Source organism: Ornithorhynchus anatinus, chromosome X1, assembly GCF_004115215.2.
Source record: "Ornithorhynchus anatinus isolate Pmale09 chromosome X1, mOrnAna1.pri.v4, whole genome shotgun sequence".
In the NCBI taxonomy this organism is placed as follows: domain Eukaryota; kingdom Metazoa; phylum Chordata; class Mammalia; order Monotremata; family Ornithorhynchidae; genus Ornithorhynchus; species Ornithorhynchus anatinus.
In genome coordinates, this window is record NC_041749.1 from 66201747 (window position 1) to 66219516 (window position 17770).

Sequence of the window (17770 nt, forward strand, 5' to 3'; positions counted from 1 at the left end):
GCTGAGCACGGTTTTAAGCGCTGGGGTAGATACAGGGTAATCAGGTTGTCCCACGTGAGGCTCACAGTTAATCCCCATTTTACAGATGAGGTAATTGAGGCACAGAGAAGCAAATTGACTTGCCTAAAGTCACATAGCTGACAAGTGGCAGAGCCGGGATTCGAACTCTTGACCTCTGACTCCCAAGCCGGCCTCTTTACACTGAGCCACGCTGCTTCTCTGTACTAAACACTCGGGAGAGTACAATACAACAGAATTAGTGGGCATGTTCCCTGCTCATAATGAGCTTACAGTCTAGAGTCTGTCTAGTTTGAAATAACTAGTGTGTGGGCAGGGAATGTAATGTTGTGCTCTCCCAAGTGCTTAATACAGTGCTCTGCACACAGTAATCGCTCAATAAATATGATTGAGTTCCCAAATCAATCGTATTTATTGAGCACATACTCTGTGCAGGGCACTGTACTGAGCACTTGGGAGAGTACAGCAGAATTAGTAGACACATTCCCTGCCCATAATGAGCTTACATGCTAAAGGGGAAGATAGACATCAATATGAAAAGTGCTTAACTCTGGAAATCAGGAGACCTATAGTCTAGTTCCAGGTCTGCCTTTGGTGATTATTGTGGTTGAAGGTGCGAGCTTTCCACAATGCGTTACACCCTTGCCAGCTTACTTGCTGGTTGCACTCTGTATCCCAGCAGGATCATGACTGACAGGGATGACAGTGTGAGTGGTGCTGGTGAAGCCATTAGCCCTATAATCAATTCCTCAGTGTATATTTTCATTTCTGATTTCTCAGGACCGAGGTTCATCTGTCATTCCTGACAGAACTGTCCATCAACTTAAACTTCCAGAGAGTAAGTTTAAGACCTGTGAGAACTGGATTTAACATTTAAAGCCCAGAAACTCAATAGCAGGGATGTCATCAGCCTCCTCACTCACCGCCCTGCCTCTTTTCTCTCCCCTCTCCAGTCCATATTTTACTCTGCGGCCCAGATCATTTTTCTGAAAAACTGTCAGTCCATGTCTCCCTACTCCTCAAAAAATCCAATGGTTGCTCATCCACCTCTCCATCAAACAGAAACTCCTTAACATCACCATTAAGGCACTCAATCAGCTCTCTCCCTCCTTATTCCAACCCACACACTTCAGTCTTTTAATGCCAACCTAGCCTCTGTACCTTGATCTCATCTGTCCCGCTGCTGACCCTTGCCCACATCTTCACTTGGACCTGGAACTTCCTTCCCTTTTATAGCCTAGACCACCACTCTCCCCACCTTCAAAGTCCTCCTAAAATCACATCTTATCCAGGCCTTCCCTGACTAAACCCTCCTTTCTACTATTCACCCTCCCTCTGCATCGATTATGCACTTGGCTGTGTACCCTAAGCACTTTGATATCCCAACCCCCCAGCACTTATGTACACATCCTTATCCTCTAATTTTCCCCATTTGTAATTTCTCTTAATGCCTCAAACTCTAGACCACAGGCTCCTTGTGGGCAGGGATTGTGCCTACCAATTCTATTGTATTGCTTTTTCCTAAGTACTAGTACAGTGCTCTGCACACAGTAAGCACTCATATACCATCAATTGAGTGATTTATTCAACCTTCTAAGGTCTTCGGTCAGGGTTGATTTTTTTATCTCTTTATTGATGAAACAGAAACTTAATAAATATCGAGAGTGAGGTAATGTAACATTATTTATTATTCTGCTTTGGTTCTTTTTTACTCTTCCTTTCCTGAAGTGAAAGAAGAAATAAGGACTTTACAGAATTTTAATCCACAAGCAAAGTTCACTGTTTTCATGAAAGCTGTAAATTATACACAAAAATCACTAACAAAATGCATTAGATAATTTGTTACACAGTATGGGTTCTGCAAGAATGAAGATGTGAATGAGTATGATTACAGAATAATGGAAATTTAAAGAGGTCACTAAATTGCAAGAGCTGTGATGCTAACAACTCTACTATACAGTCAGTTCTCCCACAGTGCACATTTTTGCTATGCATTTTGGATAGAATTTTGTTAGTAAACTAATAAGTACCTGGTTGGAATGTGGTGAGATGTTGGAAGAAACAGTTAGCTGCTTATGTGTGGTCCTGGTTGCGGTCCATGTACTATAGCGCTACAGCGTGGCTCAGTGGAAAGAGCCTGGGCTCTGGAGTCAGAGGTCATGGGTTCGACTCCCAGCTCTGCCATTTGTCAGCTGGGTGACTGTGGGCAAGTCACTTAAATTCTCTGTGCCTCAGTTACCTCATCTGTAAAATGGGGATTAACTGTGAGCCTCATGTGGGATGACCTGATCACCCTGTATCTCCCCCAGCGCTTAGAACAGTGCTCTGCACATAGTAAGCACTTAACAAATATTATTATAGCGCTGGCTTTTCTTAATAAGGGACTTGTTAGGAATGTAGCCCCCTCCCAATGTTATACGAGAACTGAGTTGTGAAGTGGCAGTAAGTTATATAAATAGATCACCCCAAATGCTAAGGAATAGGAAAGTAAGAATTTTGCAAACAGCAAGCCATTCAGGTAACTAGCTAGTTCAGGATGTGTAATTTATGACCAGGTAAACTGATCTCTAATGAAAGGCAGGGGCAGAATCACTCATTGCTATATAATCAGTGCAAGATAGGGCATAAAAACAACTCAAGAGGATAATCATGCAAAGAAATCCCTGAAGGCCCCTACTGATGAAATGGTTTGGGGTTAGGGTGGGGGTCCCTAACCCTAAAATGTATCCAAAGGCGTGGCATGGGAGGAAGATGCTATCTGATGGCACTCTGGAAAATTAATAGTTGACTATTTTGTCTGTGTGAATAGGAGTACCACCCATGCCAGATCTGGAGAGACTGCATGCTCGATGTACTGAAGTTTTGAATTAAAAACATGCTGACCCTTATGCCAGATTAATTCTGCTGTATACTGCGCTGCCAACAAACTATCTTTCAAATTCATTGTCCTTTACCCTTATAAATTTTTTTAAAGTAAAAGTTTATGAGTAAGCACATATTTTTCACTGTAAAAGGGCACATGGAGGTAGATACTCAGTATAACATCTCAACTTTCAGTCACTTAATTTTCCACTGATTTCTGAGATGTTTATATGAGTAAAGTTCAATACATTACATTTGCTTACATTTATGTATTATTTAATTCACTTGTTATATTTTATTTTCCTGAAGAGAGGTTTTGAAAAGCAGCTCCAAGTAGAAATTGTTATTTATCTCCTATTACACTGGTGAATCTCCTTTAATTTTACTTTCAGTTTTGTTTCTCAACAGGATATTGTACTCTTCCTAAAAGAAACTCCTTCCACTTGGGGATACAGTCTTCTACTGATTTCCAGTACAGAGTCTGTAAAAATAGAAAAAAAAAGATGATAATAAACAACTGATCTTGGTTCCTCAAAACGTTTAGGGTGTTTATTCAATTAGACAAAATTCATACAAGTATATATGACATGTATAATGCAATTTAGGTACATCACATTTTATTATATAACTTTAGAAAAAGCAGGCTACTTGCTACTCCTGATTTCTAAATTTCTCAACCAACCACATCAGAGATGTTGGCAGGATTTTAGAATTTATAGTAAACCTCATGGTGATTTTATGCGCCCTCTTGTGGCTAATATCATATTACCATTTTTAGAACTATAGTTATTTCCACATTAAGTATAAAATAATTTTTCAGGCTGGGCGTCACGTTAAAATTTAACAATATGTATTGTTAATTATGTGGGGCTTGGCATGACACCCAGGATAGGGAAAAAGGGTCTGTTCCACTGAATTGGAATCATTTAACATAAAATAGCATTTGCAGCACTTAGGTCTTTCAAACAAAAGTATCCATTTGAGAAAGTTTTCTTTTTCTTTGTTTTGAATGGCATAAAAACAATTTCAACATAAACAATACTACCAGCTAGTAAATCGAGATCTCTGTGCACTAACAGGTAATAGGTCCAACACGTTTATTGGTCATTGTGGGTAGGGAACGTGTCTGTTATATTGTTGTGCTGTATTCATTCAATTGTATTTATTGAGCGCTTACTGTGTGCAGAGCACTGAAATAAGCACTTGGAATGTACAATTCAGCAACACATAGAGGGAATCCCTGGCCCAACAACGGGCTCACAGTCTAAAAGGGGGAGAAAGACAGCAAAACAAAACAAGTAAATAGAATCATAGATATATACACATCATTAATAAAATAGAGTAATAAATAATATATACAAATATACACAAGTGTTGTGGGGAGGGGAAGGGGGTAGAACAGAGGGAGGGAGTAGAGGCAATGGGGAGGGGAGGAGGGGCAGAAGGAAAGGGACGGCTCAGTCTGGGAAGGCCTCCTGGAGGAGGTGAGCTCTCAGTAGGGCTTTGAAGAGGGGAAGAGAGTTAGTTTGACAGAAGTGAGGAGGGAGGGCATTCCAGGTCAGTGGTAGGCCAGGGGTCGATGTCAGGACAGGAGAGAACTAAGCATCGAGAGGAGACTAGTGACAGAAGAGCAGAGTGTATGGGGTGGCCTGTAGAAGGAGAGAAGGGAGGTGAGGTAGGAGGGGGCAAGGTGATGGAGAGCTCTGAAGCCAAGAGTGAGGAGTTTTTGCTTCGTGCGAAGGTTGATAGGCAACCACTGGAGGTTTTTAAGGAGGGGAGTGACATGCCCAGAGCATTTCTGTAGAAACTTTTCTGTTCTATTCTCCCAAGCGTGTAGCACAGTACCCTGCACACAATGATTGATTAATTGGTAGCAGCCCAGTAATTTCTGTTTATAGTCTTCAACAGCTCAAACATTTTTCATAGATCCTACCAGCCTTGCTGGGGTTCCCAGGATACAGTTGTAATGTAGCTAGCTTAAAGAGTGTCAAAATGTTATAGACATTTCTTTGTGTCAAACCATCTTTTCATCTGCCTCATTAATGCCTTCATTGTTCTGAGAAATTAACTTCTAGGCAGAGACAGCACACATTTATTAAGAGCACACAATTATACAACAAGAACATTATAAAGATATATAGATTGAACTCATGAAGCTATGCATGTGCTCTGTGTAATAGTTTGACATGTTCAAAATAAGGTCAAGCCATTGTGCAAGACCAGCCAAGAAAAAAAAATAACTAGGCATGTGGCTGATAGTTCTTAGTTATTCGTGGCTTGATCGATACATATTGTGAGGGTCTTGCACAAGTAAGGGTGAGGGACCGGAGAGTTAACACAAAGACAGGCATGGCATAAGAACATCAATATAATTTTAACCAAGGAATTGGATAGTTACTCAATAAGCTTTTTTCCATTCCCAATTTCTAGACTTCCTCTTTACCTTTGATTCCAAGTGCTTACTACACTGCTTTGTATGCAAAGGATGCTTAATAAATGCTATTGATTCATTGTCGAAAGTGGTGAGGGACAGAATCCATTCACTTACAGCCTCTGTTTCTTCATATTGCAGAAATGTATGTATAAAAATCACTGAGATTTTTTAAATGTCTAGAAAATTTCTATATATCAAATAATATGTACTTTTGCTACACATTGCCCCCTATCCGTTCCTGAATTGTGTAAACACAGCTCAGTAACAAATATACCTATTTGGTTTTTAAGATGCAATTAATAATTTTTTATTTTTAAATTAGGAGAACACATTCCATTTTAATGAAAATGTATAATATAGTAATATGTGCTACCAGAGTTAATCAGAATTATGGTGCATAATTATGATTTTGCAGAATTTTTTTCCCAATTAAAGCACATTGGACTGGAAAAAGGAGTTGCATAAGTATTCACTATATCAAACAAGATTTAAAAGATTGTTACATAACAAAAAGGACATAGGTAACTAATATATTACAAAAACACAATCCTTTTTTTGTTTGAAAACGTTCATACCTCGAAAGTAAGTATCTCAGGATGTGGAAGCAAATGTAGTCTTGTTCTCAGTGCTTTTTTTGCTTCTTCTGTGGCCTGAAGGAGAAATGACATTTTTTAAAGAGGAAAATGTTTATAAATATCTACATATCTATATATCTATCTGTACAGTTTTATGTAATTTCAATTATCCAAATTTTCCCTGAGAATCATATTTTTTCCAAAGTTTAGATAGTTTTGTGTTGGGGAGGCCCACAGCATGAGAATAATTAATTTTTGATTATTAGCCAACTATTTGCAAATTGAATACAATTGCAAGCCACAACAGCGTAAACTTTCTTACTATTTTTAAGTTTGGCCATTCTTCATGCTCATTACACTTCTGGGCCAAGAAGTGCACATTGGTTTTTGATGTAAAGATGCTTATCAGAAGTTGCATTTAAACTGTCAGTTCATAAACCACCTAACTTAGGTCACAGTATTAAGAGGATTTAAAATGGGGCCTAAAGATGAATGGCTTTATGTCTATGCAGATCACACAGAAAACATTTAATGACTTGGACATCACAGGTAAAATACACACATCCACGTTTGCAATCGTAATTGGTTTCTTCTTAATTTTCTGTGAAGTAATTACACTTATAAATGCATACTTAAAGCACCATAAACCTTTTGAATATGAAATTTGTAGATCAATTTTGCCTACAAAATTATACCTGCAAAAATAAAATTTGGCTGCCTTTTATAAATATAGCCTATTGCATTACCTAGAATAAAAGATCAGTTGTTTTTGGATTTGGTTCCCATATTCTTAAAATAGATGGGAAAAGAACCAGAGCCCATCTTCTTCCCCTTAGTACAATTCATCTAAGTAACAAGTTTTTCAGTTAATTTTAACACGTCTCCAGCTGCACATACACTATTGATACTGTTGTTAAAATAGTTTGTACTTTTTACCATTATAATTACTATACAAGAGATAGACTAATTTAAATCCATTATCACCTGATAAAGATTATATCTTTTATAGTTTGCAGAACAAAAATGGACCAAAATGTGAAATAGAATGAGGCAGTCTAGCAGACATTTGAACTCTAATGAGCAAACCCCATGGTGATTTAAAAATCAGCACAGAGGCATCCATTTAGAATGTGTCAAGTTCAAGTAAGCCTTGGTTGAAATTAAAAGAAAAAAAAACCCAAGTAAATTGTGGCTCTTTCTTATGAGCTCAATGGTTAATAGAAAAGGGAAAGTTCTCTGATCCATGCACAAACATTGGAGCGATTTGAGTGCAGGGCTGTTGGACAGACGGAGAGAGATGGAAAAGGGCGTGGGAGTGGGGTGTGAAGAAGCCAATGCTGAGCAGAGGAAAAAAGATAGCAGATGGCAGCGGCGGGAGCAGGGAACGGGTGTGAAGAGTAAAAGGGAAAAACAGGAAATTCCCTAAAGGGACTTCCCAAAGTTGCACAACCTCTACTGCACCTGCTGTCTAGGGAAAGACGAGTTTCACAGAAAGTCATTTCAGGGATATAAAGCCCAAAGAACAGCTTGCCTGTCCAGTATCACAAGTTTAATGCTGACAAAAAAAACTATAGAAAGATATAATTATATACATATATATATGATATGCATACACACATATATAGATGTATGGAAAGGAAGAGAGAGAGAGGAAAAGAAGGAGGAAAGAAAAAGTGTGTGTGTGTGTGTACTTCAGCTTGGAAAATAATACTGAAAGCGAGATTTTTTTTTAAGCTGGTGCAGGTATGCTAAAAACAACAATGTGATTGACAATTTCTTCTGTATCATACACATATAAAGTATGTTCCTTTCTGCACTGTTGTATTTGTTACCCACAGTGCCTGAAGCTGTTTATGTTTCTCCTTCTTGGTATCAAGAACTTCTTGATGCCTCTGTTCCAAGACAGTTACTCCATTTCTGATTGTTGCATTCCAGGCTTACATGTCATCTGCTGTTCATTCATTCATTCATTCATTCAATCGTATTTATTGAGCACTACTGTGTGCAGAGCACTGTACTAAGCACTTGGCATGTACAATTCAGCAACAGATAGAGACAATCCCTGCCCAACAACAGACTCACAGTCTAAAAGGGGGAAACAGACAGCAAAACAAAACAAGTAGTCAGGCATCAATACTGTCAAAATAGATAAATAGAATTATAGATATATACATATCATTAATAAAATAGAGTAATAAATAATATATACAAATATACACAAGTGCTCTGGGGAGGGGAAGGGGGTAGAGCAGAGGGAGGGAGTAGAGACAATTGGTAGGGGAGGAGAGGCAGAGGGAAAGGGAGGGCTCAGTCTGGGAAGGCTTCCTGGAGGAGGTGAGCTCTCAGTAGGGCTTTGAAGAGGGGAATGTGCTGTTGTCTCCCAACATCCCAAATCTATGCCACATAGTTTCTTTGCTTCATTTTGTCTTTAAAGAGTTTTATTTGTCCACCTTGTTCAGTTTTTTGAAGTTTAAAATAGAGCAGCTATTCTGGCACCCTACTGCTGTTATTCAGTCTCCTTCTATGTCTCCCTCTGATGAATGTATGATGTGATGAGCATAGTCTGATGCTGTTGGTCTGACTGCATTCCAGGACTTCATTGTTCATGAGCCCATCTTGCTTCTTGATGTTAAGCATTGCATGTAGGGGGCATTAGTGGAACTTCTCTAAAAGTCTAATGTGTTATCTGTGGTAGGTCCAGGTTCTACAGTCAGAATAATAATTAATAATTATGATAGTTGTTAAGCACTTACTATTGCCAGGCCCTGTATTAAGCCCCGTGGTAGATACAAGCAAACTGGGTTGGACACAGACCCTGGACACGTGGGGCTCACAGCCTTAATCCCTATTTTACAGATGAGGTAACTGAGGCACCGAGGAATGACATGACTTGCCCAAGGTCACACAGCAGACAAGCGGCAGCACCAGGATTAGAACGTATGACCTTCTGACTCCCAGGCCTGTGCTCTATCCACTACACCATGCAAGGCTGAACACCAAAATTGCCCTATAAACCATCAGTTTGCTCTCACTAGCAGTAATGTGTTGGTCCCACAGTCTGTCTTTAAGTTTCTTTTGAAAGAGAAGCTTTCTTGATTCAGTTTTCTACCTCATCTATCCTCGCATCATTGGACAATGTCCTGCCTCCAGTAACAAAATTCAGTGACAGTACATCATTGTGTTGCTGAGGAGATCTTTGGTTGTGTGAAGGGTTTGTGGGAACATGACTGTTGTCTTTTTCAGGCTGTCCATAGGACTTTGATGATGTTGAGAAGGGATTAATAATTATCTGTCTGCCTTGTGTTTTTTTCCCCAAATGTATTTGTTATGCACTCTTTATATGCCAGGCACTGTACTAAGCTTTGGGGTAGATACAACCTAATCAGGTTGGATATAGTCCATGTTCCACGTGGGTTTCACAGAGAAGTTAAATGACTTGACCAAAGTCACACAGCAGACAAGTGGCAAATCCATGATTAGAACCCAGATCTTTTTTACTCCCAGGCCCATGCTCTATCCACTAAGCCACTCTGTTTCTCAAAGTACAAAGTACTACTGGGTTTTCAAAGTACAGTAATCTGCATATAGGAGCTCCTAAGAGTTTTGATGATACTCTCAGTCAGTTGAAAGAATTCCACAGAGAATCAGAGTCATGTTCTGTCGATAGCTTCTGGATGTCTATTGCCCCCTCAAACGTGGCTGCATAGAATACGTTGGACAAGAATGTACCAAGTACGTAGCCCTTCTTTACTCTGTTGGTGAGGGGGGAAAAGACAATACCCCTTTAATTTTAAGACAGTCTACCACATCCATTCGGGACTAATTTTAGGATCTTGACAGATTTCCTACTGAAGCCAAACAATTTTTAGTAGTGCTTAAAACCCAGGTCTTGTGATGTCAAGTATTCATTCCTGTGTGCCCTACAAACACTATGTAAAAGTTTTGATATTATTCCCAATATTGCTTCTACGTCTGACATGCAGCAAAGATCATGTCTTCTGTGGCATTCAGTGGTCTGAAGTCACATTGAGATTTTGAAAACACATGTTGAACTATGTTTTTCACTAGCTGGTCTGGGAGGATCCTGGCTAGAATCTTGCCCGCAACAGAGTTTCCAGTCAGCTTTCTCCCCTTTCTTCCTTAGGATAATCTTAATAGTGGCATCTCTGAAATTCTTTGACATTTCCTCAGTGTTCATATATTGCCAAAGAGCTTGTGAAGGCAACCACACCAGAACATTCCCTCACTGATTATAGAACTCAGTTGGTATACCATCAGATCCAGAAACTTTGCCATTCTTCATGGGTTTAGTGGTAACTCTGATTTCATTAAATTTGACTGAAAGCCATGTCTTCACTTGTTGGTGGCAAACTATTCTTCCTAGTGTTACAGAACTCACTGAAGATTTGTTGGCATCTCTAAAATCCCTTCTTTGTGATGAAGGTGGAACAATCTCTCTTCTTCAATTGTGCTATGGTAGTGTAACCACATTTATTTTTTAGGGCTGTGGAGAAGTACTGAGTTTGATTTTAGTCTGCATGGCCTTATTTTTCTTCAATCTTGGTATTTCACTACATATGCTTCTTAGCTTGTTCTACGTTTTACGAACTACTGCTCAACAAGCACAGTTTTTAAGAAATGAACACCGGCATGAAAACTTGATGACTAACATGATCCTAACATAAAATGAAGTTTTCCTCATTATATATAAAGAAAAATATGTTGCCATTTAAATTACCAGCAATTAAAATGTATGTTAGCAATTAGAAGCTGATCGCACTGTATTTATTCAATAAGTATCTGGATGAAGTTATATATTCATCTAGGATCATTAAACTTGCAGATCTGGAGTTGTAGCAATAAATGCAGTCCTCGATTAATCTTTTCCATGACAAATCATGAAGTAGCCATATAAACAATTATATAGATTATAGCATCTGTAGATTATAGCATTTTAGCAAACAAGTACTTGAGTAGCCTATATGGGAAATAAGTAACTTTTTTCATTCAATTTATTTTAACACCAGAGAAGGCTGGTCAAACACTGACTGGTATGAGCCAAAACATTTTTGTATTTATTTATAAATCTGAACTAGAATTGAGAAGACACAGGGACATAGGGTTATGGATGATTTACAAGCAGATTCTAGCGACTGCTTTCTGGTTTATAAAAGGTGGATACGAGGACAGATGTTAATGCACAGGGTTCTAGAAAAATGAAGGAATCTCTGACTTGTTTGTTAAAATAACTATGATGTTTGACTTAACTGGGGTTTCTGGAGACCCAATTTATTGGCAAGAAAAAAATAGAGACCTAAGTCAAAGAATGTTAGAACGAACTCTTAAGTATGGAATTCACGGTAGTTTGCTTTTTCCACAGTCGTCCTTTTGGCTTAAACAGTAATAACAAAAAGCAACAGAGAAACAAAGAAAGACAAAGTATCCACCTCCACGGATTTCTAAAACTGGTGAGAAATTTATGGAATAGCACAAAGACAAGAAAAAATTAGGTTAGATACCATGCCCTAAAACGGATTGAAATCTCAGTCAATAAATATCCTTGCCTAACTGTATGATTTTATATGTGCTTGCTGGTGCTGCTGCAAACAAACTCTTTTCCCAGAAGGTATTTTGCTGCCATGGTCTTTTTGCTCTTTAATAACTAACTGAAAAAAATTAAGTTTTGGCAACAAGAGCTTTGTTTATTACACCACATCTGTGCCTTACTGGTTAAAAACTAGGAGATCATTATCTCTGTGATGACTTGGGAACGTTTCTGAGTATGAAATTTAAAAAACCCAGCCCAATAAACTAGATGAATACATGGATAAGGGAGAGCCCCATCTTGTTCATATTAACTACCCAATGAGGGTCCTTAGCATGACCTAAGTAGGAGATCATTTATTTGTTGCTCCGTTCCAGTTTGAATGCATTGTACTATGAATATGGATTTAATGAGAGACTACACAGGGAGTGTTTTCTGGAACGTGACTACTTCATGACTTACAGGACTCAGAATCAATCAATCAGTGGCATTTATTGACCACTTACTGTGAGTAGTAAGTAGCAGTTTTTCAGGCAGATGATGGCTAGACAAAATTCCCCACTGTTGACAGAGTATCATTGGAGATACTGAAAAGGGAAAAAAACTGCTAATATACAATTTGATAACTTAATACATATTATGCTAGTTAGATCTCCCAAAAAGTCTATTTGAGAAAGTGAAGACGCCAGAAAGGGCCCTACCCAGAGTGAAATCAAATGAAAACATCAATCAGTGGTACTTATTGAGCACTTACCATGTGCAGAGCACTGTTCTATGCACTTGGGAGAGTATAATACAAGAGATATTAGCAGACACGTTCCCTGCTCATAGCGACTTTGCTTCAATTGAGTATACTACCCTAAGTTAATGGCCCTTGAATAACTGGCCAATTTGCCTTAACTTTAAGTCATTATTATTAACATAACGACTTTGAGTTAAAGCTTCTAAAATGCTAATAATATATTATTTTCCCCAATTAGAGCATACAAAATGATATTTATTTCTAAAGCCACATAGATAATTCATATAGATTATTTTATCTATACTGAGCATAGCTACTCTTGAGGTCCTTTAGAAAAACAAAAATGGAACTCATATAGCTTTAGGTAATATTCAATAACTCAGCACCAAAATTATTTCTGTTCCTAGCTCAGTCGATAATTTGTTGTATAATTTTTAGCATTATTACTCAAGCATATTTCAGCTTTCCCATTAAATTTTGGGGAACAAAATATATACTTCTTACCTGATAAGCAGGTTGAATTAATGAGACATGTTTGTAAAAATCTACCAAGCTTTCAGAAGGAATTAAATAAAATTCAAATTACTAGTCATATCAAAGAATTCAATTTAGAAATTTACCCTAATATACAAGTGTTACAAATTTTACACATAGTAGAATTATGTATTACACAAAAACTTACATTTAAAAGAGTGAAATTTCTTCTATGAGCTACCTCAGATGCTTGAATTTGACATGCTTTTTCAGTCTTCTCTTCCCCAAACTCACACTGCCTTTGCTGAAGTAACATTAATCTTTGGGATAGTCTATAAACAGAATATATTTTTATGAAACAATATTCATAGTGAATACATTTCAGCTTTTGACTTATCTGTCTCTCCAACTGTCACTAAACTATTCTTTTTCCATTGCAGGACAATTGCTATGTGGACAAAAATGTTAGCAGGAGAATAAATATGATTTTGAACTTTTGGGGGGTTGCACAGCTCAGATTATTTTATTACCACATTATTTCTATGTCTAAAATTATGTTTTCATTATTCCTTGTTTAAATTATTTATTTTTATGGATAAATTTTAATTTTGTGTGTGCATATCCACAAAAACGTCTACCCTCTCAGCCCTTATAAAAGTCAACCTGACACATATGCTTAACAATATCATGTGAAATGGGTGAGTACAGCAGTGTCTTCTTCTACAAAGGTCTTAGAAAAACATTCTGTCCATGATCTCAGTTTATGTCGCTGGTCACAGACAAGAGAATGTGGATAATTCAGTACAATCCATCATCACTACTACAAAAATAAATCAAGTGCATGTCTTCTTGATAGTCCTTCCAGCTCCAAAGTCCTATGTATATAAGCAACCCTATTGTAGATACTTGTTAGGGAAACCTTCCATTTGCTAGCACCTTTGGTGTCTGAACAAGCCTATTTAAGGGTAGACTGTGAGCTCTTTGTGGGCCAGGAAGGTGTCTACCAACTCTTTTATACTGTATTCACCCATGTCCTTAGTACAGTGCTCTGCACACAGAAAGTGGAGCACTGAGAAGTAGCATGGCCTAGTGGAAAGAGCACAGGCCTGGTAGTCAGAGGACCTGGGTTCTAATCGCAGCTCTGCCACTTATCTGCTGTGTGACCTTGGGCAAGTCACTTAACTTCTTTGTGCCTCAGTTACTTCATCTACAAAATGAGGATTAAAACTGTGAACTCCATATGGTACATGGACTGTGTCCAACCTGATTAGCTTTTATCTCAGCACTTAGTACAGTGTTTGGCACATGGTAAACACTTAACACATACCATTGGGAAAAAAAAGTAAGAACTCAATAAATACCATTGATTCACTGACTGATGCAATGTTCACCCCCAAAAGCAAGAGGCCAGAAATGATGCCCTATTAAATTTTTCATGGACACAGTGTTAAAGAGATTATTTTTCAATTACACATACAGATGCACTCTCCTAATCAGCAACATCATCTTTGAACACTAAGGACAACATTATTTAAAATCAGTTCTGTTACAACCCATGTTTTCATGGAGCATTTGGCTAGAATTCTCTTAAGGGAATTAGGGAACATTCTTTCCAACAGTGCAAGTCTGTTTGGATCCACAACAATGTAATGTTGTAAAAAATGGTTTGTATGTATGTTGCAAAACCAGATTTGGTTAGTACTACAATACAAATTTTCCTTTACGTGGGCTTTTGCAAGAATGCAACCACCACATTATAGGAGAACTGGGTGTATATATATGTTTGCCCAACTTGTAAATTTTGGCACTCTCTGATCTGCCTACATATTTATTCATCTACCTATCAATCCACAAACACATCTCTTTCCACCCAACTGCTCTCTTCTAAGTAATAATGATAATAATATCAATAACAATAATAGTATGTGTTTAGCGTTTACTATGTGTCAAGTACTGCACTAAGCACTGGAGTAAACACAAGATAATCAAGTCCTGCATGGGGCTTTCAGGCCAAGTAGGAGGGAGAACAGGTATTGAATCTACATTTTGCTGATGAGGGCACATAGAAGTTAAGTGACTTGCCCAAGGTCACACAGCACACAAGTGGTGGAGCCGGGATTAGAAACCAGGTCCTTTGACTCCCACTCCCATGTTCTTTCCATAAGGCCACACTGCTTCTCTATGTGTCTTCCTCAGACAGTGTGATGCTTCAAAAAGTAGAACCCTTTTTTGTCACATTACTCCTTCAAAATCCTCCAGATGCTGTATTTAATTTATAATTTAGTCTGTACTTGAGAGCATTGTTAAAAACAATTTCTCTACCTTCCTTTAAGCTATCTGTGGCTTAACTGGGTGTTCAGCATTTGCTCTGGACATTTAGAATAAGGCATTTTGATCACATTTCCAGTTTAGTAAAACTGGTTTTTGATAAACACTGTCTTATGTTTGTAGTGCTCGCCTGCTAGATAAGGGCCAAGTTCATTCTTCTTTGATCCCATTTAACAATATATTTACAAAAAAATGTATATATGTTGTACAAAATAGAATATAAGAGGGTGTGGAAATCCATAAGTGTTATCTGTGTGAGGTCTTTAGAGTCAGAAAGCACTAGATACTGAAAGGGATATCCTGACTGCAAAAGAAAAACGGCCTTCAAGTTAATTATGATAAAAATGGAAAGCATGAAAATCTTGAGTTACTATGAAAGTCGGACACAAAAGTATTGGAAAAAGCAAGAGCCTGAAGTTAGAGGGCCTGGATTCTAATCCCTGCTCCCCTACTTGCCTGCTGCATGACCTTGGGCAAGTCACAACTTCTCCATACCTCAGCTTCCTCAGTTTAAAACGTGAGCCCCACATGGGACAAGGACTAGGCTGGATCTGATTATCTTGTGTCTACTCCAGCACTTTGGTGCTTGGCACATAATAAGCATTTAACAAATACCATAATTTATTATTGTTTTTGAAAAGCCCCTTGAAAAGTTCAGTTTAATGTTTAGGGAAAAAGCTATAGGTCAGTGATCTAAAAGTAAATAATACAGATATCTTCATGTCCCATTCTATTAGTGTTGGAAAAAGCACAACTAGATTGTAAAGTCATTGTGGGCAGGGAATGTGTCTCTTATATTGTTGTGTTGTATTCTCCTAAGAGCTTAGTACAGTGTTCTGCACACAGTAAGCACTCAATAAAAATACCACTGATTGAAATACAAATAACATCAGCTATATCAAGGATTCTTCCTGGGTCCTGTCTACTCAGTTTTTGTTTTAATTGCTCAAACTGAAACTATAGTTTAAAAATGATCCTGAAAAACAATTCTTACATTTCTTCATATCTTCTACTAAGTTGAACTTCTTCAGTAAAGTAGGAAGTCATCTTGGATCATTACACCAACTTCCACATATTCTGCAAGAGTTAAAAAATACATATACTAAAATTTACTTTTCTACTGCTACTGAGTTTAAAACTGTTTTCAACAAGTGTAGTTGTTCCAATTCCGTGCCTCCCGAAAGAAGCACTTAATAATAATAATAATAATAATAATAATGGTATTTGTTTAGCACTTGCTATCTGCCAGACACTATACTAAGCATTGGGGTGGATAGCAGCAAATCGGGTTACACACAGACCCTGTTCCACGTGAGGTTCAGAGTCTCAATCCCCATTTTACAGATGAGGTAACTAACAGTTCCAGAGAAGTGAAGTGACTTGCATAAGGTCACACAGCAGACAAGTGGATAATGAAAAAGTACTCTATCATGTCCACAACTATACCGACCATGAATATAATAACGAAATGCTTTACTGAGCCGGTTCGATAAAATAGGCCGATTATTTTATGAGTAACAATATTAACGTGGCTCAGTGGAAAGAGCACGGGCTTGGGAGTCAGAGGTCATGGGTTTGAATCCCGGGTCTGCCACTTGTCAGCTGTGTGACTGTGGGCAAGTCACTTCACTTCTCGGTGCCTCAGTTACCTCATCTGTAAAATGGGGATTACGACTGTGAGCCTCACGGGGGACAATCTGATTACCCTGTATCTACACCAGCACTTAGAACAGTGCTCTGCATATAGTAGGCGCTTGACAAAAATACCGACATTAGTATTATTATTAAAATATTTTTAAATGAAATCTGGACATCTTTTTCTCCCACATCTACTTACTGTGTTTAAGAGATAATAGCCCCACTAACCAATATTATTGTATCCGGCCAAACAGTATCCTCGCCACCGAGACAATACCGTTCAGTCTTGACTACATTAAACTATAAATTGAGTTAACTTGAAAACACTGACAGGCACGGCATAAGAAGCTGGCAGCTAAAATCTGATTTGGGATAGAGGTCGAGTTTCCATGGTAGCTAATTCAGGAAGAAAAAAAATAAGGATATCTAAAACAACCGTTTCACTGGCAAGTTTACTTGCCAACTCGTTCGCTCACGCTAATGTTTCAGGTGTTTGGATACACAGGCGAACTATAATCTGGGTTTTTCAGCAAATGGTTTTAAAGCAAGATAGATCGGCCGCAGCCCTGGCAACGATCGAAGCTGTCACGCCATATCTGCCCACCCGATGGATCTCCTTGGGGAGCGGGAGGGAGGCGGGTGGTAAAGGAATCCGGCCATTACTCCGGGGCCCTACCGAAGCTGCTACCGAAGCCAACCTTGGCGCGGGGCTATGGGAAACGAGCCACCCCTCCGTTCGAGCAGAAAAACCTAGACTGCTCTCTCCATCACCTGGACGTACGCGAACTCCGCTCACTGCTCCGTCGTATTCTCCAACCAACCCACCAGCCTGGCCTATCCCGCCCCGTTCTCCGATTCCCCCATCTTCCCAACCGGCTGGAGGGTTGCCATGGCAACGAGCAAGCCACTTCCCTCCTCCGCTTCGCTCCTTCCGCTAACCGTCGGAGCCGGCGTAATTGGCTGGAAGTGGAGAGGAGGAAACGGGCTTCGATGGGAGGGGAAGAGTAATGGGGGCGGTAGTTTGTGGTGGTCAGCCGTGGATTTCTCCAGCAGTTCGAAGTTTGAAGTGATCTGCAGCGTGGCTCAGTGGAAAGAGCACGGGCTTTGGAGTCAGAGGTCATGAGTTCGAATCCCAGCTCAGCCACTTGTCAGCT

At 38.8% G+C, this 17770-nt stretch overlaps 1 protein-coding gene across 3 annotated transcripts; it reads right to left on the minus strand.

Moving 5' to 3' along the window:
- Positions 1-3057: 3057 nt before the first annotated feature.
- CX1H3orf14 (chromosome X1 C3orf14 homolog) lies at positions 3058-17520 on the minus strand. Of its 3 annotated transcripts, none has more exons than XM_001520298.5 (5): positions 17398-17520; positions 15973-16055; positions 12859-12982; positions 5890-5964; positions 3058-3361 (listed from the first exon to the last, which is right to left on the minus strand). In XM_001520298.5, exons 2-5 carry the CDS (start codon positions 16023-16025, stop codon positions 3269-3271), a joined length of 345 nt encoding a protein of 114 aa, XP_001520348.2. In that variant the 5' UTR covers positions 16026-16055; positions 17398-17520; the 3' UTR covers positions 3058-3268. The 3 variants fall into 3 exon arrangements, with proteins under 3 accessions (XP_001520348.2, XP_007661811.1, XP_028907276.1); XM_007663621.3 differs by having other exon boundaries at positions 17388-17520; XM_029051443.2 differs by lacking the exon at positions 17398-17520 and adding an exon at positions 17315-17336.
- Positions 17521-17770: the final 250 nt, after the last annotated feature.